Source organism: Helianthus annuus, chromosome 15, assembly GCF_002127325.2.
Source record: "Helianthus annuus cultivar XRQ/B chromosome 15, HanXRQr2.0-SUNRISE, whole genome shotgun sequence".
In the NCBI taxonomy this organism is placed as follows: Eukaryota; Viridiplantae; Streptophyta; class Magnoliopsida; order Asterales; family Asteraceae; genus Helianthus; species Helianthus annuus.
Genome location: NC_035447.2, coordinates 168,601,065 through 168,628,807, shown reverse-complemented (window position 1 = coordinate 168,628,807; position 27,743 = coordinate 168,601,065). Strand labels below are relative to the sequence as shown.

The 27,743-nt window shown below is 39.2% G+C and overlaps 1 protein-coding gene across 1 annotated transcript; it reads right to left on the bottom strand.

Annotated features, from left to right (window-relative positions):
- Nucleotides 1-1,937: 1,937 nt before the first annotated feature.
- Nucleotides 1,938-3,399, bottom strand: LOC110914594 (acylsugar acyltransferase 3). The gene has a single exon (XM_022159382.2). The coding sequence runs from the start codon at nt 3,371-3,373 to the stop codon at nt 2,036-2,038; it is 1,338 nt and encodes a 445-aa protein (XP_022015074.2). The 5' UTR covers nt 3,374-3,399; the 3' UTR covers nt 1,938-2,035.
- Nucleotides 3,400-27,743: the final 24,344 nt, after the last annotated feature.

Genomic DNA, 27,743 nt, shown 5'->3' with positions numbered 1-27,743 from the left:
TCTGGTGCAAATAAAACAAAAACAAGTAGTATGGAAATAACCAGCCAGTTGGACAGAGCGGGATGCCAGAGACCGAATTAAAACTGCCGCTATTTTCTGTGATTAGGAGATGGCGACATCAGCCTTGGACCTACAATGGTGGTTGGGGAATTAATCTATTTGAAAATCTGGAGCATAGGGCTAGCCACCTGTTGGTTTGTCATCATCAACGAAAAAAGGAAGTGAGCTAGCAGAATCTTAATGGGCCGCCAAAGTCAAGACCAAGCCTAGAGAACATGATTTTTTATTTGTTTGGACCATATTGAAAACCTAATGGAGCCATATTTAATAATTATCCTTGGAGAAGACATGGGCTATTATAAAAGAGAGAGGGATACGAAGATTATTTATTTTGGTGGGGGAGGTCGGTCGGTTTGGGAGTGAGCCGCCAATCAAGATCAGAGGCACGAAGAAATATATATCACAGGCGACATCATCAGACGGACGAAGAGGACTTTTGGGAGTTTCTTTTTGAAGGCATTCAAGGCGGCGGGAATCATCGGGATCGAGCGGGAAGCTTGGAGAGCAAGGGATTAACGGGTTTTTCTACTCGATTTCTTTAGTTTTCTATTTTTCTTGTTTGATATCAATGAATTCTTGTTCTAGACCTTGTTTTATTATTCTTGAGACCACGATTCTTGGCAAAAATCTTTAACTACCTAGGCATGACAATAGTTTAAATAAAGTTTGGATTTTTATTCGGTTTTTGGCGTGGTTTATGGATTTTCTTGTATTGTAAAAGCTATGGAATTTTAACTTTGTGTATATGCATGCTTGATATTTGTTTTACTGCCGTTTATTGCTTCGTATAATCCTTGGTGACGGCCTTTATTACATAATAGGGTTGTGCTAGGGTTCTTGATTTAGGTGAGTGTCTATATCACATAATAAGTCATTAATCCTTTAGGGTGAAAAGTGCACAAGTAACCTTAGAAGTAATATTCGGTAATTTAATAAAATCAAGTGTGCTGCTAATCTTGTCGCTGTGAGGCTCGAGGTTATTAATAGGTCTCGGTTTGGTTTATAGCTAGGTCTAAAAAATCGGTCTAGTCCTTAAACATTCTTTTGTCTATTAAACCAAGTTTAAAATCCATAGTTGCCTTAGACTTTTGCGCTGTGAGGTAGATTGTCTTATTTAGGCACTTTCAAGAAACTAGAGGTCTTGAGGAAATCTAGAAAACCGGTAATCATAACAGCCTAGGTAGTGCCACAAGAATCACCTTGAGAGGGATTGAGGGGCTTAGTTGGTATCTTAATAGGTTTAGTATTTAAAGATCCCGGTTCCATACCGCAAAACTATCGAATAGAAATCCATTCCGAGTTAAACTTGCGTCTAGCCTAGGTAGTCTTCATCACCACTGGTCAAAACCTTCGTTCGAGTTCGTGTCTAGTCTTTTAGAATTATTTTAATATTTTTTAGGACTTTTAGAAAACCCCCCATCAAATAAACAATTAGTTAAAGTCCGTGTCAGCCTAAGTTTAGATAGAGTCATTAGCTTAATTTAGTAGAGTCTCTTGGGTTCGATAACTCGGACTTCCTTAGGCTATATTGGATCGATCGGTGCACTTGCCGGTCGTGTGGTTTAGGTTTTAGAGAGTCTTTGTTTTATAAATTTAAAACTTAGAGAGTCTAGTTTAGGGTTTAATTTAGTTAAACCACTTTTAGCACATCAACTGTTCTGAACCAGTTTTGGCTTTATCAACTGTTCCTTTGTAGGGTTCAATCCCAACAATGCATTATATTATAGTTAATACCGATTATTGTGTACCTAAAATGCACCGATCATCTCTCACTTTGCTTTCGTATTCTATCTCTTATTTTTGTAAATATATGTTAACACAAAATATCAATTTATGATCATTACTAACTATTTAATATATCATTTATTAAGCATGTATCCCGTGTAATACATGAGCTTCTAACACATAAACACACACATATACTGATTATTAACCACCAACATAGTAAGATTTCATAGGTTCTTCCATAAAGATTTTAATGAGGAAAAAGCAAAAGCTCAAGGTCCCTTTGAACAATATCCATGTCTTGTTTTGTTAGGCACACTAGTGCTTCAATACCCTCCTCCTCCTCCCCCTTGGACGCATAATCCATCAAAAGAAAGGAATTCTTCCTTAGATTTCCAGGAAGTGTTGCTTTTATCGGCGCTCCGCACCCAAAATCGATCCCATATGCCGGATATCCACATATGCTTGAACAAATATAAGCATTCTCAAATTTTCCCCGACTCTCTTCTAGTTTAAAATCAGTAGATGTGTTCAAAAGTGGAGCAAAAATAGCTTTGATATTTTTTATACCATTGATTTTCATCTTTTGGTTCCTTAGTTCCTTGATGAACAACTCTGGCTTCAATTCCATTTCATTCCAAGTTTGAACCTCCAACTGACGGAGAAAATTCCCAATGGAATTTTCGGGCATTGGCTCCATCATTTTGTCTCTTAAGTTAACAACGAGACAAATGCTTGTCGGCTTAAAACAACCACCCAAGTTATTTTTGGTAGTTGCTGCCACCGCGCATTTATAAAGTAACCAAGTCACAACTTCTACACGAGTAGGTTTGTTGATCATGGCTCTTACTTTAAGCTTAAGCTCGTTTATCTTTGTCTTAGGGAACATGAAACTCCTTGTAACAACACAATGATCATTTGATTGCTCTAGAGAATATTCAGAGAAATTTGTCTTTGTGTTTTCAAACGAAATAAAGTGTGGCTCAACACATGTAGTCTCCTTTTTGGAGCAAACTCGTGCCCAATGGCTTAAAAATTGGATCAAACTATATGCATCCGCTATCTTGTGGGATAACGACGCTGCGATTGCTACTCCCCCACATTCAAAATGGTTGACCTTAATTGCAAGTGGGATCACACTGTCGTCGCTTTGATCACCACATTCTGAGTGGTACCAAGTTCTTTCATATGGAAATAACTGGTCAAAATTTTCATGTTGTGAGGTTTGGAGGAAGTTTGAGAGTCTACTATCAATGGATGCTTCAATGAACTCGACTCCATGATCGTTGCAATCTACATAGGTTGGTGCAGTTTTCGCATGTCTACCAGCAAAAGGGTAATATTTTGTTAAAGTATGGGATAATGAAGTCTTGAGGTCATGCATTTGATCATGTGAATTTTGATAAATGCATGTGTTTTTTGGGTAGAATGTAATCAGCGGCGCAAATGAGCTTCGAATGTATTGATCATAAACCGAAAGATTGTAAGTTTTGAGGTGAGAAGGGGTAGGAAAAGATGGTTTGATGAATTCTGTTGAGACTATTGTGTGAAGTTGTCTTCTACCCAGTCTTAATAGACTACTTATCATTGTTATATATTTATTCACAACAAATTGAAAAAGCTTTTGGTAATATTTTCTGAGTAGTTGTTTGTGCTATATATATAATAGATGTATATAGTTGTAGTCTTGATTCTCATATCCATGCATTGGTCATATGTAGATTTCTTTTGGTTAAAATATTACATGTGGCAAAGAACTTGATTATTTTAAAACAAACGTGTAAATGATATGAGTTATATTAATTTCCCAATATTAAACTAACACAACAAAACAGAAGACAAATGGGCAACAAGCTATTCCACTATCCCCTTTCTTAATAGAAAAAAAGTAGTTCTTTTTAAAACTACATTTATAGACCTTGGAGTCATAACATTACTGTGCATGACCCGCTGAATTCAACTAAGTAGCTCCACAATCTCAGACGCAAGGAAACCAAAATTATCAAATGCAAATGGTGCAAACACGTATTGGTTGTCAATGTACGTTTTCTCGTATTTGGTCACATTGCATAAAGCATCTTTTATAACAGTCTGGCCCTATTGAAAATGCATTATTCTGTGCATAATTATATATCCTTGTTTCACTCCCAATCAAAGATCCATGCATATCTTCAGAAATTATTTTTAATTCTCTTTTATTTGTTTCCGTCGTTTGGTCTATTGTTTTGCCTATTTAAGGCCCTTTGTTCTTTGTATTTTATCATCAGAAAAAGGAATATGCCAAATGAATAAAACTCAGATTACCAATTTCTATATGGTATCAGAGTGGGTTCCTGAACCCTAAAAAATATATACACTTCGGCTTCTTCTTCGCCACACATTCAATCGACTCCTGCTCACCACCATGGTCGGTGATGACCAGAGCCGAACTAAATCCAATTCCGCTACCGACAAACTAAATCAATCGAGTCCAATCCCATGATTAAACCGTGAGAAGTACAAACAGTTCATCACCTCGTTCACTAATGACGAGATAATCCAGTGGATGGCAAACATGGGGGCTAGATTAGGCAATGATGGCAACTGGATCGTTGATTCAGGGTGTACCGAACACATAACCTACCTTCTTAATTAGTTTCATGGCAACTTAAAAATAACACACGAACTACCGATTAGAATTCCAAATGGAGACTCTATACCTGTTAAAGGGAAAGGGTCGTTCACCTTACCAAATGGGACTAAAATCCGAGATGTCCTATACGTTCCAGATTTTACTTGCAACCTATTGTCGGTTAGTCGGCTGACTCGAGACCTTCATTGCAGTATAACTTTCTTTCCGGACTTCTTCGTAATGCAAGACTTGAATTCGAAGAAACTGATCGGGACGGGTAAATGTCAACATGACTTATACCGGATGAAGATGGTTGAAGGGGTAAGGTCCCAAAAGCCATGTTTCAACTACTTAGGACCATACCACCACCTCATTCTCCTAACACTCTTTAGAGCTTGTGCGACCGCGCACTAGTCATACAAAGAGAACTTAGGAGAAAAACCACAAGCAACACCTGCGTGCCAAAAGGAAACTAATAAATCCTTGCGCCTCTCTCCATAACAGATAAGGATAAAAATCCTGGTAAACACTCCCGCATAAGTAATTCCCAGACTTGGATATTATTCACCTCATTGATACCACACACTAAGGAGCCACACAGGATTACAACTATAATCTTCTAGAAGGCTTTATCGTGCATCACCAGACGGTTATAACCGTCTGGCCACGTGTCGTCATCCCAGGCTCTCTTGAAGTCACGATGATGGCACCGAATTAAAGAGAGATCTTCACTCGCCCACTTTCCACGTGGCAATACCCCAACCGTTGATCAAGATCACGATCCGTGTGCTCTCCCACTCGTTAAGTGATTAACGGAGGGAAAAATAACCGCTAACGGAAAATGCTATTTCCGTTATTATTTCACCAACAAGTTTTCCCGCCCAAACTTCGGCTATAAATAGAAGGATAATTCAGGTATAATCTTCAAGTTACATTCACTTCACTCATACTTCTTCTTCTTCATATACCGATACTTATTCTCACGCCGGAGGGTGGTCACGGAGAGAACCCCCATTCTCCCCGTGGCGAGTCTAACGGTGGTTGTTTTGCAATTGTCGTGAGAAGAAGAAGATCTGTCACCCCTGAACCGAACAAGAAGGAACCAACCCTTTTATGCAGAACCTAACCCCCTGGTTTATCTGATTTCGGTCATTTAACCAGTGTTTCTTCATTGGCGCCCACCGATTTCTCAGTTTTACTCGTTTCTTCTCGTTTCGTTTCACTTTTTCATCTCCGCTTTCCTCATGGAAGAAACTCCGAAGAACCGTCAAGCCGGCCCTCGGCCAAATTTCGTTCACAATACCCAAGTTAAAGGGGTTGTGGAAGAAGTTTCAGATGATAATGAAGTTCAGTATGCTGATAACCACCCGAATGATCCTGTCACTCCAGGAATACAGCCTGAAATCCCAATAAGCTCAATTCTACCTCCTGGAGAAACCCCAATTTCCTGGTATGTCAGATCTCAGGGAGCGATCAACGCTGTGTATGCACAACTTTGTGCACAAACAGCTCCTCCTACTCAATCGCGAAGGCCTGTGTCCCGTACTCGAGCACCATCAGTACCTAATGTTTCTCAGCATGATGGACCATCACGGGTTCAGATCGAAGATACCGAAGTTTACTCTAGATCTCCAACGAGATATGAGTATACTCAGTCTGAAAATCGCTGAAGAGAGTATCTTGATGAGTCTCATTTTCATCGAAGACGGTTAGTACACACCAGGTTGGGCCCGCAAACGGACACCCACACCATTGAGTACGATAGAACTTACCATGAAGGAGACAGTACAAGCGTGTTCAATCGGTTGCAACCGAATTAAAAAACTTGTAAACCCCGCACGGTGTACAACCCTGAAGCTAAACACGATTATAACCTGATCTATCGCCCTACGGAAGCAGCGAAAAAATCCAAGTTCATTAGCGAAATTGCTTTGGCTCCCTTAGAGAAAGCAAAACTCCCATCCAATTTTGGCAAGTTTAATGGCATGATAGACCCAGATGATCATCTGCGGGTCTTCATTAGTGCCGGATTGGTAGGGGGTGGACTTTACCGATGTGGTGTCACCTTTTTATTCAACCCCTCATAGGCGCCACTAGACTCTGGTTCGACAACTTGCCTGTGGGAAAAATAACATCATGGGTAGACTTGCGAGATAAATTTCTAGTCCACTTCAGCAAACAGAGGCGGTCTATCCACGATAGTGCAGATGTCATGAACATCTGGCGACGCGATGACGAGAGTTTGGAAGACTTCATTACCCGTTATAACAAAGAAGTGCTCGAGATAGGAGATGTTCACAAGCACCTGATCAGAGCTCAGTTTAAGTATGCAGTCTGATGTGACGATATGATAAAGGTTTTATCCGGAACGGAGGGGTTGCGAAAAAGCTGGGAGAAGATGATGGCGGAACCTAAGGTGTATGCCCAAACAGAAAAGAACCTCAGCACTAATAGGCCACCACCACCGCATAGTCGCCCAACAGACTTAGGCTCGAGCAGCGGGAAAAAGTATAAAAAGAAATGGCGCGACTCCGGAAACTACTACTCGGAAGACAATCGAGCTACCATCAATAAGCTCACTACGCAAAGAGAGACAAAACAGGAAAACAGAGAGAGGCAGTGGACTCCTCTGACCAAAACCCCCGCAGAGGTCCTGAGCACGGAGGACTACCGGTTCAAGGCACCTCCACCTATGAAGAATAAGCGCGGCCAAGACCCAAGTCAATACTGTGATGATCACAAAGACAACGGTCATACTACCAACAACTGTATCTCCCTGCGCACTGAAATCGAGAAAGCACTTAAAAGCGGTGAGCTCACTCACCTGTTGCGGAATGTGTGCAAGGAGATAACACAAATTACTCCTTGCAGGTTGGTCAAGCTCTGTAGTTTATCAATTTTCAGCAAGGACTATAGTATAAGTTAAGTCTCATGTAATTATTCTAAAAATAGACTTGTACGGCCTCTGCGCCTTATCCATGAATAAAAAGCAAAGTTAATATTATTTCTGTGTTTTTTACAAAGTGCATGCAATTCCTTTTGGTAAGCGCAAAAACATTATGGTAGATATAATACAAGTCTCATAATCGGTCAGCGATTACACACATCGCGCAAGACCTTACGTTCACACATGAGCTTTATACCATCTTTATTCGTCTTACCTAATCAAAGCAATTGTACCCATGCAAAATATTGTAAATAAAAACACATATCATATCAAGTTACGGGCACGCTATATGCCTCAACATAAATATACATGGCAGTGTATTAACTAAAGTTACTTGCGCAGCAGCGCATTAACAAAGCGGGGATACACATCCCAAAACCTACGAAATAATTGTTCATACAAACACAAAGGAAACCTAAGCTAGGTTTTCATCTTCATTTTCCCCATCTGGGAAGATTTCTTTCAATTGCGCCACATGGTCTTCAGATTGTAACGCAACATTGATCAGATCCATAACTGGGAGCTGTAAGTTATTAAACTCTGTCTTCACAGCAGCAAGGGCAACATCTGTATTTACGCCATGAGTAGCAGACTTGCTAGTATCCCAGTCAACCTTCAAAGCGTTAACCACATGGTGTGAGCATTCAGCATACCCTTGGGCATATCCATCATTTCGCGCAGCAACCAACAAGCGCGCAACCGTTTTGTCCAGCTCTTCGGAATTCAGCACTGATTCAGCAACCTATAAAGACAAGAAGAAAAGCAAATAAGGGAAAGTGCAAAACACCTTTGAAGAGTTACAAACAGAAGGACGAAAATTACACATGCGATTCCGCGCTCTTTCAGCCATAGCATGTCGCTTTTCAATGGTTCAAGCTCGCTCTCCGCTGTCGCCTGCGCAGTATCGGAAGCTTCTAACTTCTCTTCGGTTTCAGTAAGGTGGCGAGAAGTTTCAGCTTTCTCAGCATGGGCAAGCTCCAGATCTTTCTTGAGTTGTTCCTGATCAGATAGCAAAGCAATAAGTTCTTCTATCTCCTTATCTCTAAGAACAAGAGTAGCGCTGGTATGTACCTCTCGTTGTTCTCTCCTTTCCCTATGAGAACGCGCTTCATCCTACGCAGCTTCAGCATCGGCTTTTTCCTTCTTCAAATTCTCAATCTCCGCATCTTGTTTCTTCAACTTCTCAACCTCAGCCTTGAGATTATTGATAACATTGCGAAGACCTATCTTTTCGGCATTATCCTTCTCCCAGATCTTTTTCCAGATTTTGCGTTCCTCGGAAAGAAGGGCAGCTTCGGCCTCCGCCTTCCTCTTCCAACCCGCAACAGACCACTCCTCAGTTTTTCGATCATTCTTAAACTTGGCTTGGTCAACTTCTAATTTATCCCTCAACTGAGCAACACGGTTCTCATCCTCAGCAGCTTTTTTCTTGGACGCCTTAAACGCAGCCCACTCCTTATGCATGCTATGCCACTCGCGCACTATGTGGTGCGTAGTGGATGTATAAGAAGCGGCCTCTTCAAGATAGGCGTGATAAATTTGATCATGTATGCGTCCCTCCTAAAATTTAATCTCCCCAGGCGGGAAGGTTCCCTGTAACCAGTCTCGACAAATGCGCCAATCTGAGAACGTGTCACCTTTTTTCATATTCCAAACAGGAACATGAATTTCAGACGCATTCTTCTCCGAATAAGTTCTATAATAATAATCCCCCAGAGTTTCATCTGGGCGGATTGGAGAATTTTTATCAGCATCAGAAAAAGAGCCTTGGTCTTCAATAGAGACATTCTCAATATTATCGGACATGAAGCCAGAAGCCATAGAAGGAGACGCTGTTACAGGGATCTCTTGAGCAGATTTCCCTTTCTCCGGATCCTGGGCAACAAATTCAGGGGTTTGTGGATTTCCAGCACCAACATCCACAACTTCCGGGCTAGTAACTTTTCTTGCATCCACAACAATGTTAAGAGGATTTTCAACTCCAGAATCCTCTACCCCATCAGTCTTCTCCGCCTCATTCTCAAGAACATCAGCATTCTCTAACTGCTCAGCAATAGAGGCGCGAGGAGGGGAGGGCGGAAGATCCTCATTAACCACAGATAATGGTTCTGTGTGAACAGGAGAATTTGGTTTCTCTGCAGGACAAACAAATCATAATTATTCAAGGCATGAAAGAAAGAGAACAAAGAGTAACACCTACCATGAACAGGTTCTGAAATGAAGGCATCAAGGTTACCCCTTCTGGTAATCTTCTTCCTCCGGACCTTCTTCTCAGGCTGCCCTTCTGCTTCAGCATCACCCTGTTTCCTCTTCCCTGCTTTCTTCCTCAGCAGATGCTCAGGACTCGACTCTAAGTCGATAGGATCATCAGGGTTTGATGGAGGAATGTCAGTTGTATCCCTAGGTTCTGGCTTGGGCCTCCTCACAACTGCAGGCGCAAGACCCTCCAATGAATCAGATACCACCACATAATCACACCAAGAGTCAGAGGAACGGCGCGTACCTTTCTTCTCTCCTCCAACATTTCTGCCTTTGGAAGGTTGAGTTTTCTATGCTTCATTCTTCTTTAGCGCGGCAGTAACAACAGGCACACGCTTTTTCTTTTCAGGGCCTATGCCCAAATTAGACAACTCGCCTACTGAAAAGCGCATAAATTGAATTATTCACCCGCGCAAAGATAACAAACAAAAACAACATTATGATAAAAAATTACCAGCGCCAGCAGCAGGTTGCGTAGCCAAATCATCATCCCGTGGAAGAACGAAATTTCTCACGATGCGGTGATACCAAAGTTCCTCATCAGGCTTTTTGGGAATGGTAGCCATTTTCCCACCTTCTCTTTCAAAAGCAACAACGTACAGAGAAACAATTGCATAAACGGGAAGCAAAGGCAAATTCAAAAAAAAAATAATAATATAATAATAATAATAATAATAATAATAATAATAATATACAACACAGCAGGAAAGGAGAGCAAAAAGGGTAAGTCCTAAATCTTACTCTTGTCGCCTTCCATGTACACAGGTTTTTCTTCCCGATTCATTCGCTAGTTCAAACTCATACTGGCACCGACAAGGGCTTTTTCCGAGAGAGCAATAGACGGAACATCTTTCAAATCCTGGTACCAATTTTTATCGGTAGGAGTCTGAATCGTCTCGCTCGGAACATCCTCCTTTCCCCTAAAGGTCATTCTCATCAGAATAACCCCAACTTTGATAAAGAAGAATTTATGTTTCCAATCATGAAAGGATTTTGGGGGTTGCAGCAAGATCTTCTTTGCAGACGCTCTTTGCATAAAAGAATAAAACCCCTGAGAGCAATGCATTTGGTGGAAAACACGGAATCGAGGAACCGTCGGTTCGATATGCATTATCCGGCACACAAATTCAAAATGACGAACCCTAACCATGCCAATAGGGTGCATCTGGGAGATATGGAACTTGTAATAATCGAGGATTTCAAGGAAAATTTGGTTGCAGGCAACCGGAAGTTCCCTGCAGAAAAGAAATCCCAAAAAAGAGTTATATACCCGGCTGGAGCATCCTCAGCCGTCTGACCCTCGTCAGGGTACCGAGCACCCCAACTTTCCGGAAACTTGAAATTCCAGATCAAGCCGTCGAAAGTTGCCCTAGACCACTTTAATGGTGGAAGCTCGGCAGTCATCTCTTTTGCAGAATCTTCGTGATGGTCTCCGGTTGACATAAGAGAAAGAAATTGCAAGATCTCTCGGAAGACAGATAAAGGAGACGAAGAAGATAAAAGTTTCAAAGAAGCAATGAGTAACGAAGATAAGCAATTGAAAAGGTTTATATACTCACCGCCATAAATAGCCTAGATAATTGCAACAACACCTTTTTCGGGAAGGCACAGTTATCCAAGCGTCAGGGGCGAGTGGGGAACAACAAAAAACGCAAGCTCACGCGCGCGTGGGAAACACGGTCAGTAACGTACAACTGACAATGACAGCCTGTCACACATCAACAGTCATTACTGAACCTTCACATATACCCACAGTCAAGATTTTCAAAATCATAATAATGAGCAAGAGTATCTTCTCCCTAAAGATTCTCCAATTTCGCGCCAAAAAACCTCTATGGCAAAAAAGCACATCTCTCTCATAGTCCAGTGCTCCACTTATTTGCATAAGAGCACACTAGACTAGGGGGACTTGAAGGGGTAAGGTCCCAAAATCTTGTTTCAAGTACTTAGGACCATACCACCACCTCATTCTCCTAACCCTCTTTAGACCTTGCGCGGCCGCGCACTGGTCATACAAAGAGAACTTAGGAGAAAAACCACAAGCAACACATGCGTGCCAAAAGGAAACTAATAAATCCTTGCACCTCTCTTCATAACAGATAAGGATAAAAATCCTGGTAAACGCTCCCGCATAAATAATACACAGACTTGGATATTATTCACCTCATTGAAACCACATAGTAAGGAGCCACACAGGATTACAGCTGTAATCTTCTAGAAGGCTTTATCGTGCATCACCAGACGGTTAACCGTCTGGCCACGTGTCGTCATCCCAGGCTCTCTTGAAGTCACGATGATGGCACCGAATTGAAGAGAGATCTTCACTCGCCCACTTTCCACGTGGCAATACCCCAACCGTTGATCAAGATCACGATCCGTGTGCTCTCACACTCGTTAAGTGATTAACGGGGGGAAAATAACCGCTAACGGAAAATGCTATTTCCGTCAATATTTCACCAACAAGTTTTCCCGCCCAAACTTCGGCTATAAAATGAAGGAAAATTCAGGTATAATCTTCAAGTTACATTCACTTCACTCATACTTCTTCTTCTTCATATACCGATACTTATTCTCACGTCGGAGGGTGGTCACGGAGAGAACCCCCATTATCCCCGTGGCGAGTCTAACGGTGGTTGTTTTGTAGTTGTCGTGAGGAGAAGAAGATCTGTCACCCCTGAACTGAACGAGGAGGAACCAACCCTTTTATGCAGAACCTAACCCCTGGTTTATCTGATTTCGGTCATTTAACCAGTGTTTCTTCAATGGTCGAACGAGAAAGGAAGGCTATGTCGGCGTCGGTGGTGGCGTGGCATAAAAGACTTGGTCATGCTTCTAGTGGTAAACTTTCTCATTTTGATTTTGTCAAGAATGCGTCTTTTAATACTATTGATTGTGATTCGTGTGCTAAAGCCAAGCACACCCAGTTACCTTTTCCCATAAGTTCTATCAAAACCAAAGAATGTTTCGAATTGTTGCGTTGTGATCTTTGGGGAAGGTATAGAACTCCTTCGTTTCAAGAGCAAACTATTTTTTAACGATCGTGGATGACGACAGTCGATCTGTTTGGGTTTTCTTTCTAAAACACAAATTTGATGCGGGTGACCATCTGATATTTTTCCACAGAATGATCAAAGCGCAATTTGGAAAAACAATTAAAAGGATTCGTTGTGATAACGGGGGAGTTTATTTCAAACCGAATGCAAAACATTTATGCTCAAGAGGGCATCATTCTTGAGACCACTTGCCCACATACACCACAATAGAATGGTGTTGTAGAACGTAAGCACAAGCATTTGCTCGAGACTGCACGAGCACTTAGATTTGAGACAAATTTTCCAAAGAAGTTTTGGGCCGAGTGTGTCATGACAGCGGCCTACATAATCAATCGTCTCCCATAAAACACCATTAACAACAAAACCCCATTTGAAATTTTACATGAAGAAGAACCTGATTATGAACATATGAAGATTTTTGGTTGCCTCTCTTACTTTCGAAATACCGACATAGATGGAGACAAATTTGAATGGAAAGGGAAACCCGGTGTATTTTTAGGTTATCCACCGAGAACCAAAGGGTACAAAATATATGACATTACCGATAGCAAAATGGTGGTGTCATAAGATGTGAAATTTGTTGAAAATGTTTTTCCTTTCAAGATCATGGATCGTATCGACAAAAGCGAAAATGAGAAAGTTTTTGATTTTCCGCCCTGGTATTACAATTAGACAAATGAAGGCGAATCCTTAGTCAACCCTCATGTTAATGGGAACGAAGAAAATCAGAATGGAGAGAATGCCCACGGTCACGAGGATGATGTCGAGACCATTAGCCATGAAGTTTTAGTTGAGGCATCATTGAACACAAAAAAACATTAATGATCAAGATCTTAACAATGCAAAAATTGCGGAACATGAAATGCAAAACACTGCTGGTCCTTCTGAACAAAACACTTCGGTTCGAGAGGAAGAAAATGCCAAAGTTCGACCATCCAGAGTTCGAACTCAACCAGCACGCTTCAACGATTACAATGTCAAGCTTCCCCCATCGATAGACTATACTCGACCCACAACTAATCAAAGTTCATCCACGGTACATCCTCTAGCTTGTTACATCTCTTATGATAATTTTTCTCCCACCCGTAAAGCTTTTCTGTCAGCTATCGACTCATGCGATGAGCCCAAGACTTTTCGTCAAGCATCACTGAACTATGAATGGCGAGAAGCCATGAAGAAAGAAATTAAGGCCCTTGAACAAAATGATACTTGGACTCTTGAGACTTTGCCCAAAAACAAAAAGGCGATTGACTCAAAGTGGGCTTACAAAATCAAGTACAAACCAAATGGAGAGGTGGATAGATATAAGGCGAGATTGGTGGCGAAGGGTTTCATTCAACTCGAAGGGGTTGATTATCATGATACATTTGCACCGGTTGCAAAGTTGGTTACTATTCGTACCTTGTTGGTCGTGGCTGTGAAAAGAAATTGGATGATTCACCAACATGACGTGAATAACGCCTTCTTGCATGGGGATTTAGAGGAAGAAATCTACATGAAGATTCCAGATGGTTTTGCTAAACAGGGGGAGGCTCGTGTTTGCAGATTAAGAAAATACACGCTATATATCCTGAGGGATAGCGGCCTGGAAGGGTGTAAACCTAGTTCCTTTCCAATGGAACAAAACCTTAAGCTTGGAAAGGGGGAAGGAGAAGATAAAGTGGATAGCAGTCAATACAGGAGGTTAGTTGGTCGTCTCCTTTACCTGCAGGCCACCAGACCGAAGATCACCTACGCAGTGAATGTCCTCAGGCAATTCATGACAGACCCTTGCCAGAACCACATGGATGCAGCAACTAGAGTTTTGCGGTACTTGAAATCGACTTGAGGACAAGGTATATTGTTACCAAAAGAAGGTGGAATGAACTTATTGTCATATTGTGATGCGGATTGGTTAGGATGCTCTTTGTCAAGAAAGTCTCAAACTGGTTACTTATTGTCTCTCGAAGGAGCACCCATATCATGGAAGTCAAAGAAGCAATCAGTAGTTTCAAGATCATCTGTAGAGGCAGAGTACCGAGCCATGGCTACTACTGTCAGCGAGGTGATTTGGGCAACGTGGATGTTGAGTGAATTAGATGCTAAACAAGGAGAACCAACAGTTTTGTTCTGCGATAACCAGGCGGCTAGGCATATAGCGAACAATCCAGTCTTTCATGAGAGAACAAAGCACGTAGAGATAGATTGTTACTTTGTCCGTGAAAGAGTTGAAAGTAGAAAAGTTGAACCAGTTTATATTAGCTCCAAAAATCAAGTTGCAGATTTGTTAACCAAGGCCCTTGGAGCTCAGCACCTCAACTCTCTACTGAGCAAGTTGGGCATTCGAAATCTACATGCTCCAACTTGAGGGGGAGTATTGAAAATGCATTATTTTGTGCATAATTATCTCTCCTTGTTTCACTCCCAATCAAAGATCCACGCATATCTTCAGCAATTATTTTTAATTCTCTTTATTTGTTTCCTTCGTTTGGTCTATTGTTTTGCCTATTTAAGGCCCTTTCTTCTTTGTATTTTATCACCAGAAAAAGGCATATGCCAAATGATAAAACTCTTATTACCAATTTCAATAGGCCCAACATTAAAACATTTGTCCCCAAACCCATAAGAGGGGAGACCCCTGTTAGATCCACAGACACGTGTTTCCCTCCCAACCATCGACCAAATGTCATTTGGTGGTATGAGTGTTGACCTTCCTTCCAACAAACCGGTCAAGAAATTCACAAGTGCTTCTTTCTTAACAAAAATCCAAACACGACATAGTGTGATCTTTGATATGCAGGTAGTTCTTATAGATGCAACTTAAACTTTGATTTAGGATTGATCTTTTATCAACTCGGTTTGTTCTACAATTAGATATACTAAGTGACCTTAGTGATCAAATGCTTCCTACATTCAATCCAAAATGAGATATACTAAGCCCCTTTCTTAATAGAAAAAAATTAATTCTTTTAAAAACTACATTTATAGATCTTGAAGTCATAACATTACTATGCATGACTCGCTGAACTCCACTAAGTAACTCCACAATCTCAGGCGCAAGGAAACCAAAATTATCAAATGCAAATGGTACAAACACGTATTGGTTGTCAATGTACGTTTTCTCGTGTTTGGTCACATTGCATAAAGCATCTTTTAAAGCAGCAGCATTAAATCATTTGTCCCCAAACCCATAAGAAGGGAGACCCCTGTTAAATCCTCACACGCGTGTTTCCCTCCCAACCATCCAGGGACAAGATGTCAGTTGGTGGTTTGAGTGTTGACCTTCCTTCCAATAAATCGGTCAAGAAATTCACAAGTGCTTCTTTCTTAACAGAAATCCAAACACGCCAGAGTGTGATCTTTGATAGGCAGCTAGTTCTTAAACTTAGTTTGATCTAGGATTGATCTTTTATCAACTTAGTTTGTTCTACAATTAAATATACAAAGTGACCTTAGTGATCAAATGCTTCCTACATTCAATCCAAAATGAGTATAGGCTATGTGTATTCATAGACTATAGTTGTCTTACTTTGACTTCATAAACAAAGAAAGTTACTTTAAGTTTTTACCCCATACATAGGTTGTCATATTTTGACTCCAATATATCAAACAAACTATTTTTAACTTTTTAATTGAATTTTCACAAATATGTCATTATATTATAAAAGATTAGAAATTAGAATGTACATGTCATAATTCAGTAGCGCATATTCTTATTGACTTCTTCTACTCACATGTTACACCCCGACCGCGTAAAACAACAAACCGCGGCGGAAACGTCAGGGAGTGTCGTAACAGAATAATTATTTCACAACACATGGTGATTAAATATGTGTTTTATTCCATTAATGAACTCATTGTTTTATTACAAACCAGATAAATACAAATAATTGTCTTCCAAGTTTTAAAGTCGCTAAGGCACGAGTCCATCCTATGTGTAGCATGCATTGATAATCATCACATAGTAGCACCTGAAACATATGTGAAAATAGGTACGTCAGCATAAAAATGCTTGTGAGTAACATAGGTTTTGTGAATTAGATGCATCGATTTGGATAACATAAGAAAAAGATTTTATGTTTACAAAAAAATAGCCATGAATCCTTGTAAAGAGTTTGGTTCTTAAACACATTGCTTTGATAAAAAGGTTTGTAGCATATGCAAAAATATACTTTGGTTTTGAAATAATTGGATAAGTAGTATATCAAAATATGCTTTAGTTTTGAAATAGTTAAATAGATAGTATATCAAAATATACTTTGGTTTGTGAAATAACGGAGTCGGTAGTATATCAAACTATACTTTGGTTTAACAGTATCACGTTGGTAGCATATCAAAATATTTTTTGATAGTATATCGAAATATACCTAATCATGATTTGGTTGTATATCAAACTATACTTTAGTAAACAATAGCATATCAAACTATGCATTGGTTTTCGAAAGAACGTAAGATAAGATTTTATGGCTTAATTGGAAAACATTTGCAATCTATACATTGGTTAACATAATAACAACACGTTGGCAACATATCGAAATATGCCTTAGTAGTATACCGAAATATACCATATATTGTGATTTGGCAATAGATTCAAACCTAGTGTATCAAACTACACTTTGGTGACTATCGAAATACCACAAAGGCAAATCTATTTGGTTTAAACTTTGGGATCTGACATTCCATACAACAGGAATGGGGTGTCAAGTCCTATAGCGCTATATCATACTACCAATCGGCTTGATCATTGTTAATGAATGTATAAGTAACAATATGAACCAACAAATAGTTTTACAAGCTTTGAAAGTCAGTGTTTAAGCCATAGATAATAGTTCAATTCGTCAAAGGATATGTACTATGCATGTGAAAAACATATAGCTTGAAATCATGAAAATAGTGTATAGGCACATATGAATCACCCCAAAACATTTGAAAGCAGTAAAAGATGGGACTATGTACTCACTTGATATTGCAAGTATCCTTGATAAAGTGACCTAACAAAGCTCGGGAAATCAAGGAATCAAGTGGTACCTAGTATGGAATCACTATGTTAACAATTTGGCACCTAAATCGGTAGACCGGGTAGAATGAGGTCTCTTAAACCAAATGAGTATTGGGACTCATGTGACATGGTTTACAAAGCCTACATTTTGATTCGGAACTTACCCTAAGTGCTTATGACCCGTTACGACCCGTTAAGGTAGTCTACGCTACTTTAACGCGTCATTTGTGCAAAAGCGCAAACAAATAGCCTAACTAGTCCTATGACAAGTATTATATGCCCTAACATGTATAATAACATTGCATAATCAGTTTAAGTGTCAAAAAATTAGTTACATATGCTTAAATTAAAATTATGCATGAAAAGGGCATTTTGGTCATTTTCCTAAGGCATATAAACTACCTATCATACAACTAATTAAACTAAGTGACCATAAGGTATAACCTTGGAAGGTTATTCCTTTTTCAACTATGGTCACAAAATATGTTTGGTCGGATCCTAGTGATCGACCAAACGGGTCGGGTTCGAAAGTCTAAGTGGTTGTCAAGACCACTTATCTTACGACCCTATACAAGCACTAAACTAAAAGTGACGAGTTAAACATGTTAAAACATGTTTAACAAAGTTAGAAAACTGATTTGGTATCAAAACAAAGTGTTTTGATACCCGAAAATAATTTCGTCATAAAATGCACATAATCGTGCATTTTGACCGAAACTTTGACTCGTCACTTCGACTAGTCAATGTGGTAATCAGTAGGTATAATCACAAGGGACTATAACCGTTGCAAATATCAATTGAACTTTGACTTGACCAATTCGTGGTCAAAATCGAAAGTCAAACGGTAGTCAAACTGTTTGACTTTCAGCTTGTAATTGCTGAAATAAATGAACTAGCCATGAAAGAACACTTACAAATGCTCTAAGGCTGAAAGATTAACTAGAGAACTCAGTTGGGAGGCCTCCTAAGAAGGTAGCAACTCCACTTTGAGTGTTTAGAGAAGAAGAATGATGATGAGCAATGAAATGGGCATATTGAGGGGGTATTTATAGTTTTTTAGAAGCCATAAGATGATGCCATATTGTGTGGTCTCCAAGCAAGTGTAGGATTGCCACAAGTGTTTGGACACGATTAAAACCTTAATTACCATTGAAACGCCCACAATATTGATAAACTATGTCCAAAAACAAGTGTAGCAGCTCTTTCTAATCTTTCTGTCCAGATGTAGGCGTCGCGCGACGGAAAAAGCCCTTAGGCGTCGTGTCTCGCAGCGCTACACCCTACAACAGACTTTCAGATCTTGGCACATTTGGTCCCTGCACACACTTTAAGGCATTTTCGACGCGTTTAACCCCCGTTAAGCCAATTTCAAGGCTCTACAAGGATGTTAAAGCATAGGGGACTTGGAAAATGCTTCGAAACATCACGGATGTCGGCTCTTTTGGTCGTACAATCGCGTTGTTCGGTTAATTATGACGAAAGTCGAACGGACTCGAAAACGATCCAAATTAAGCGACGAATGGTATTTTTGCATTCCTATCACTAAAATATAATATTTAATGATTACAAAATTTTTTGGATGTCCGGATATGGTCAGAACGTAAGATATGCGCGTAACTGCAAACTTATGCAGTTTTTTTACGCTTTTAGTCCCTTTTGATCAAATAAGCATATTTTCTCGCACCGAACACCTCAAAGCTTATTTCTAAGCTATGTTAAGGGTATTTAGGGTATGTTTAGTATATGATCTTGTTCTGGAGTGTATGTTGCTATACGAATTGGCAGACTTTTGCAGTTTGTCGCAAATAGTCCCTATGATCGAATAAACTTGTTTTTTTTGCCATACCAAACCCTTCAAAACTTATTTGTAAGTTATGTAAAGGTTATTTAAGGTATGTTAAGCTTATGTTACTATTCCGGAGTGTACGTTGCATTAAAATGATTACGTTTGCATAATAGTTTACGTAAAACTTCCAGAAAAGCTTCTTGAGAGTTCGAAATCATACGAGATTTGATATATGTAATTTCATGTGCAACACAAGATTTCATTGGATTCGTATTTATATGCTGGTTGTAAAGGCACAAATGTCACAGTCTCCCCTACTTTAGGAAATTCCGTCCCGAAATTTAATTTTAGAGGAAACTTTTGAAAGTAGATGTGATTGTTTCGCTTTCGGACGAATCCTCCATTCCCTAAGTAAAACTCTGGGCCACGTTTAGATTTCCAGCGAATTTGTTATTGTACTCGTTTGTTGTTTATAAGGATGAGTTCAGATCCAAAGATTTAAACTTCACTCCAAATAATAGATGTATGATTATACCGAAACTCAAGAGCGCCATGATAGTGTCAAAGTGATGTCCTTGTTATAACAAAATATGAAGAGTGTGTGAACTTCAGTGTTTTGAACGACAGATGGGAGAATGTTTCCTATGAAACTATTATAGGAAACTTGTGTGTGCTCGACATTGGAAATTGGAGAGCGTAAAATAAAACAACATTGGTCAAGGTCCAGGACTTCTAGTAACTTCGATAACACTACACTCACAATGTAATAAGGAACACTTATATATAGGAATTACCAGCGGCGTATCCACCATTCCCTTTTTACATTGTTCCCGTTTCGTTATTCTCATCACTATTTGTGACACCTGTGTCACCTCGAACACCAAACAAATGCCAAACCTATGAAATATTGTGTTTCATACTTGGGATTTGTATAAATATGTGTATCCTTTGCACATATCAATTCTTGTTCAATTCCGAGCTTTAAATCGCTTTCTGGAAAGTTATACGCGCACTGGTGCGTAAACGTAATCAGTTTAACGCGACAAACACTTCGGAATAGTGAAACAGGCTTAACATACCTTAAATTACCTTTACATCACTTAGAATTAAGTTTTGGAAAGTTTGGTATGGCAAAAACAAGTTTATTCGATCGCAGGGACTATTTGCATCAAACTGCGAAACTATACCGGTTCGTAAGGTAACGAACAGTACGGAACTTGATCATAAGTTAAACATACCAAATATAACCTAAACATGACTTAGAAATAAGCTTTGATAGGTTCGGTGTGCGAAAACATGCTTATATGATCTTACAGGGGCTAAAAGTGTCAAAAACGGCGTAAGTTTGCATTTTCACGCATATCTTACGTTCTGACCACATCTGGACATCCAAAATTTTTGTACACACTAAAATATTTTTATTTTAGTGATCAGCATGCAAAAATACCATTCGTCGCTTAATTTGGTTTGTTTTCGCGTCCGTTTGAGTTCCATCGTAATTCGACGAATAACGCGACCGTACGACCAAACGAGCCGACATCCGAGAGTTTTCCGAGCACATTTTGAGTCCTATAAACTTTATTGACCTTGTGGAGCCTTGAAAATGGCTTAACGGGGTCAAATGGGGCTGAAATGGACTCAAACACATTGCAGGGACTGAACTTGTAAATATCAAAACTGTGCTGATCTGCTGACTCTAGGCGGGCCGCGTAAGGTATCCCCCTACCTTTACGCGAGCCGTGTGAACATGCCGAGCGACATAAACTCAGTTTTAGCAAACTGTTGCAACTTCAGGGGCTTTTCTTGCAATTTTCTTGTGTGGAGGCCAAGTTTAAGTGTTCTCCAAGTTCACAAATCAAATCCTAACACATGTATGGCTGAGATCTTTGCTTGTTGCCCACACAAACAAGTGTCATGATCTTGTGGAGTTCCAACAAGTATAAATAGCCAAGCAATTTCACTCATTCTTTGCTCATTCATTCTTTCTCTTCTCTACATCTGATTTTGAGAGCTCCCTCAAGTGTTTGGAGCTTTCTAATCTTATTGGGAACTTGGTTTTCTTGTAGAAAAGATAGCACGGACCCATAGTGAGCATTCTTTCATTCTTTTTATTGTTTTCTTAGTTTGAAAGTCAAATATAGTTTGACTTTCAACTTTGACCACGAGTTGGTCAACGAGAAGTTCGTTTGAACTTCGCAACGTGAGCGTAATCGCGTTGGTTATAATCCTTAGTGATTATAACTACTGATTACCACGTTAACTAGGTGTAGTGACGAGTCAAAGTTTCGGTCAAAATGCGTTTTAGCACGCATTTTGCAACGGAACTACTTTAGGGTATCAAAACACTTTGTTTTGATACCAAATCAGTAGGATAAACATGTTTTGACATGTTTAACTCGTCACTATTAGTTAGTGCTTGTTTAGGTCGTAAGTCAAGCGGTCTAAACAACCGCTTACACTTTCGAACCCAACCCGTTTGGTCGATCTTTAGGATCCGACCAAGCTTAGTTAGTGATCATAGTTGCATAGGGAATAACCACTGAGGTTATACCTTATGATCACATAGGATTGGTTAGTCATATGCTAGTTAGCTTGTATGCCCATAAGAAATGACCAAAATGCCCTTTTGAAGCATAAATCCGTATTTTGACTATGTGAACATATTTTTAACATGTAAACTGATTTAGTAACATGTTTAGGGATAATTGGGCATGTAAGACTTGACATAGCACATAGATAACCATCCGAACATAGTTTTTCGCAAACGACACATTATAGTAGCTTATACTACCATAATGGGTCGAAACGGGTCAAAAGCACTTAGGTAGACTTCCAAATCAGAATGTTAGCTCTATTAAATCATACCATATGAGTTCCAATACTCATTTGATTTATAGAACTTCATTCTATCCTATCTAGGATCCGATTGTTTACCAAATCGATTCCATACTAGGTGCCACTTGATTCCTTGATTTCCCGAGCTTTGTTAGGACACTTAATCAAGGATACTTGTAATCTCAAGTGAGTAAATAGTCCCCTCTTTTACTGTTTTCAATTGTTTTGGGGTGATACATATATGTCTATCTGTTATTTTCCTGATTTTAAACTATATGATTGCACCTACTTAATACATATTCTTTTGATAAATTAAATGATTACCTATGGTTTAAACACTGATTTTCCAAAACTTATAAAACTAATTGTTGGATTGTACCTATTTTTATACATTCACCCAGCCGATTGGTAGTATGATAAAGCGCTATAGGACTAGACACCCCATTCCTGTTGTATGGAATGTCAGAAACCAAATTTTAACCAAATAGAAATTGCCTTCGTGGTATTTCTATAGTCTCCAAAGTGTAGTTTAATACACTAAGGCTTGATTGAATACCAAATCACACTTTCTTTGTATATGTTGATATACTACAAAAGTACAGTTTGATGTGCTCTCAAATGTGATCTACCAAAGTATCTTTTGATATACTATGTACAAAATCCAACATGTGTTTTAACATACTACTTTGTTATTTACCAAAGCATAGTTTGATATGCTACTGTTTACCAAAGTATCGTTTGATATACTACCAACTTTGTTATTTTATAAACTAAAGTATAATTTGATATACTACCAAAGCATATTTGATATGCTATTTTCAAACCAAAGCATAGTTGATATGCTATTTTCAAACCAAAGCATAGATAATATGCTATTTTCTAACCAAAGTATAATTTGATATACTTCTGATACTTTTATCCTTAAACCAAAGTATACTTGGGATATACTACCAAATCTATTATTTTAATTACTAAAGTATATTTTGATATACTATCTATTTAACTATTTCAAAACCGAAGTATATTTTTGTCTATACTATAAACCCTTTTCCAAAACGACACGTTTTCAGAAACAAAACTTTTACATTGGATTCATGGCTATTTTTAAAACATAAAACCTTTTCTTACGTTATCCAAAGCCATGAATCTAATACACAAAACCCTATGTTACTCACAGGCATTTTTATGCTGACGTACCTATTTTCATATATGTTTCAGGTACTGTTATGTGATGATTGTTGATGCATGCTACACATAGGATGGACTTGTGCCTTAGCGACTTTAAAACTGAGAAACAATTATTTGTATTTATCTGAATTGTTCTAAAACATTGAGTTCAATAATTCAATAAAACAAAACTATTTGATCCATGGTTATGAAACAATGATTTTGTTACAACACTTCCCGACGTTTCCGCCACGATTTGTTGTTTTACGTGGTCGGGGTGTGACAGAAAAGTTGGTATCAGAGCCAATAGTTATAGGGAATTAGGTTATTAGTAATGCTTTGACCTAGACTATAACCTTCCTAGGACCCTAACACAAGTTATCTTGTGCTTAGTCTTAAAACAATGCACTTCACCTATCCTTAGGTGATTGACAAAAACAAAACACAATTCATTCTCTCAAGTCAAAATTTTTCAAAACATCACAGGAAGTCATCTATCCTTAGATGATTTGTTTTTAGGATTTTAAGCCTTTGGTGTTTTTCAAAATCTCGTCAAAGTTTGGGTCTAAATAATGTGAACACGTGCAAACTGGAAGAGTGAATGCATGTACCCTGAGTTTTCTGTCTAAGGCTAGAGTGTTCGTACAAATCCGCAGTATCGGACCAGTCACTCTTACCTGGGAACTCTTGGGGTGAGTGTTCACTTATAGGCGAGCATGTCTTCAGTGATACATTATGTTGACCCATTTAGTTTGATTTGTCACAGTGTCGTTTGTTTGTTTTAAGTAACGAACAAATGGTCACAATCCTTATGCCTTGTCGATATTCTTAACATCCAGTTATGAATATCCAATAACATCTCACTCGTTTTTCCCTCATGTTTCTTTGCTCTTTTAGAATATGCCTCCTCGACGTGATCAAGCTCAGGATGCCGCTTTGGCAGCCTTAATAACACAGCAAATCGCTGCTGTACTCCCGAATCTTATCACCCAGATAAATCAGGCAAACAATAACAATAACAATGTTCAGTGCACCTTTAAGACATTCAATTCAGCCAAACCACTTACATTTACTAGGTCTGAAGGGGCCACCGGGCTCCTACAGTGGTTCGAGAGTCTCGAAAGCACATTTCGTTATGTGCAATGCCCAAACGAGCGAAAATTTGAGTTTGCGTCGAGTGTATTCCAGAAAAGAGTGCTCACATGGTGGAAGGTATAATGAGGGATCGAGGTGCCGATGTGGCAATGGCACAAACCTGGGAAGAGCTTCGGGCTCTAATGATGAAGGAATTCTGCTCTCGTCATGAGCTTAGGGCTTTAGAACGGGAATTTGACGATCTCAAACAAGACAGCGGTGAACATCGAGCCTACACTGACCGTTACGAGGAATTGAGTCTGTTATTTCCTACCATGGTTACGCCTTTGGATAAGGCGATTGAAAGGTACATCGATGGCCTTCCTGACCTAGTTTAGGATATTGTTACTGGTAGCAACCCTACTACCGTCAAACAAGCCATTGAACTATCTGCTACCCTGATTGAATCTCAGATCAGGAAGGGTAAACTTTTCCGAAAAGGCGATCCGAAACCATTTGACAAGTCAGCACAAGAAAACCCAAAGGATAAACAGACCGAGTCCTCTAATAAGTCGAAGAAGCGTAAGGCTTCACAAAACTTCACAGTGGTCGCTCAGAATGATCAGGTTGCACCAAATCAGCCAGCACAGCCTCGTGCTAGGAAGAACTATATTGGTACTGCACCCTTGTGCAACAAATACAACCGTCATCATGTGAATCAGACACCGTGTCACAAGTGTACCCACTGTGGGCGTTTGGGACACTTGGTCAATACATGTCGCCATGTTATCCAAAACCAGAATGCTGCAAATTCTGCTGATGTTCAAGCACAGTTTCCACCTGGATCGTGCTATAACTGTGGTGATCTCACTCACTACCGGAACAATTGCCCGAGACTTGTTAATGCAAATCCAGCACGCGGACGAGCATTTAATATAAACGAGGCAAATGCAAATGACAATGCAGTAGTGAACAATTAGACTTTTGTATTTCCTTTGTTTGTTATCTTTTGACATTTGCGACAATTCAGTTATTATAAATAAAATGGTTGTTCCAATTTTATTTCCGAAACTGATCCGATGGTGTGTGTTGACATACCCCTACGATGTTGACGCCAATGAATTGTGTTCCTAACAAAGCAAACTACTCGTGTGGTTCCTTTATTCTATGATCAATTGTGATCTCCCCAAAAATCCTAAGTACTAGTTTCTTTTAAGAAACATAGTACAGGTACAAATTTCAAATTCTTAATCAGATACTTGAAGTACCATTTCAAATCTTTGATTTGATAAAGGTGCTATCGTAAGTCCTTAATTGGATTCTTTATGTGTCCTAAAACGAATGTTATAACACGACAAAAACAAATTCCAAATCCTTATAAGATCTTCCTATCTTCATAGTTAGATTCTTGAGGATATTTTAAAGTACTAATTGAAGTCCGTGATTGGATTTCTAGTGTACTTCAATATGCATTAATTCACAAACGAGCTAATAACTAAATTAACGAATACACAATTTTGTGATTTTATGTTTATGTTTAATTCCAAAGCTCGTTATCTGAGTCCTGGTGGAATCTTTCGTATTTTCATATGTTAGATTCTCAGAAGGATACTTAAAGCACCATCTTAAATCCTTAAGGAGCTTTCTATGCAAATAGTCAGACCCTTGGATTCCAAAGTGTTGATTCAAAACACTTATTTGGTTCCGAGTTATAAAGATCCCTTAAGTGGTCTATTTAAAGAGATCATACAACGGTCTAGTTAAGGAAGATCATGTGTTGATCTGGTTAAAAAGACCGTTCATTGATCTAGTTAAAAAGATCCTTTGGTGGTCTAGTCAAATCATTTCATGCTTGTTCAATTGATTTTACCCTACACATTATGAAATGAACTGTGCGGACTGTGCAAGGAATTACGTAATTATGGATGCATACGTAATTATGGAATTCAGTTCACAGAAACCACAACAAGTTTTGTCATGTGTAAAGACTTATAGTGATGCGAATAACGAGACGGGAACAATGTAAAAAGGGCATGGTGGATCCGCCGCTGGTACTTCCTATATATAAGTGTTCCTTATTACATTGTGAAAGTAGCGTTATTTAAATTACTAGAAGTCCTGGACCTTGGCCAATGTCATTTTATTTTGCAATCTCCGACTCTGATTTCGAGCACACACAAGTTTCCTATAATAGTCTTCATAGGAAACCTCCTCCTATCCATTACTCGAAACTCCATGTTTTTGTTATTACAACAACGACACTTTGGCAGTTAACAGATTCACTAAGAATCCAAACGTAACCTAGAGTTTTACTTGGGAAACGGAGGATTCATTCGAAAGCGAAACAATCACAGTTGTCTTCACAAGCTTCCTCTAGAACTAAATTTCGGGATAAAATTTCCTAAAGTAGGGGAGACTGTGACACCTGTGTCACCTCGAACACCAAACAAATGCCAAACCTATGAAATTTTGTGTTTCATACTTGGGATTTGTATAAATATGTGTATCCTTTGCACATATCAATTCTTGTTCAATTCCGAGCTTTAAATCGCTTTCTAGAAAGTTATACGCGCACTGGTGCATAAACGTAATCAGTTTAACGTGACAAACACTCCAGAATAGTGAAATAGGCTTAACATACCTTAAATGACCTTTACATAACTTAGAAATAAGTTTTGGAAGGTTTGGTATGGCAAAAACAAGTTTATTCGATCGCAGGGACTATTTGCGTCAAACTGCGAAACTATACCGGTTCGTAAGGTAACGAACAATCCGGAACTTGATCATCAGTTCAACATACCATATATAACCTAAACATGGCTTAGAAATAAGCTTTGATAGGTTCGGTGTGCGAAAACATGCTTATATGATCTTACAGGGGCTAAAAGTGTCAAAAACGGCGTAAGTTTGCATTTTCGCGCATATCTTACGTTCTGACCACATCTGAGCATCCAAAAATTTTGTACACACTAAAATATTTTTGTTTTAGTGATCGGCATGCAAAAATACCATTCGTCGCTTAATTTGGTTTGTTTTCGCGTCCGTTTGAGTTCCGTCGTAATTCGACGAATAACGCGACCGTACAACCAAACGAGCCGACATCCAAGAGTTCTCCGAGCACATTTTGAGTCCTATAAACTTTATTGACCTTGTGGAGCCTTGAAAATGGCTTAACGGGGGTTAAATGGGGCTGAAATGGACTCAAACACATTGTAGGGACTGAACTTGTAAATATCAAAACTGTGCTG

Bases quoted from the DNA above. Each gene is read 5' to 3' on its own strand.
- LOC110914594 (XM_022159382.2), bottom strand. From the start codon at position 3,373: ATGATAAGTAGTCTATTAAGACTGGGTAGAAGACAACTTCACACAATA.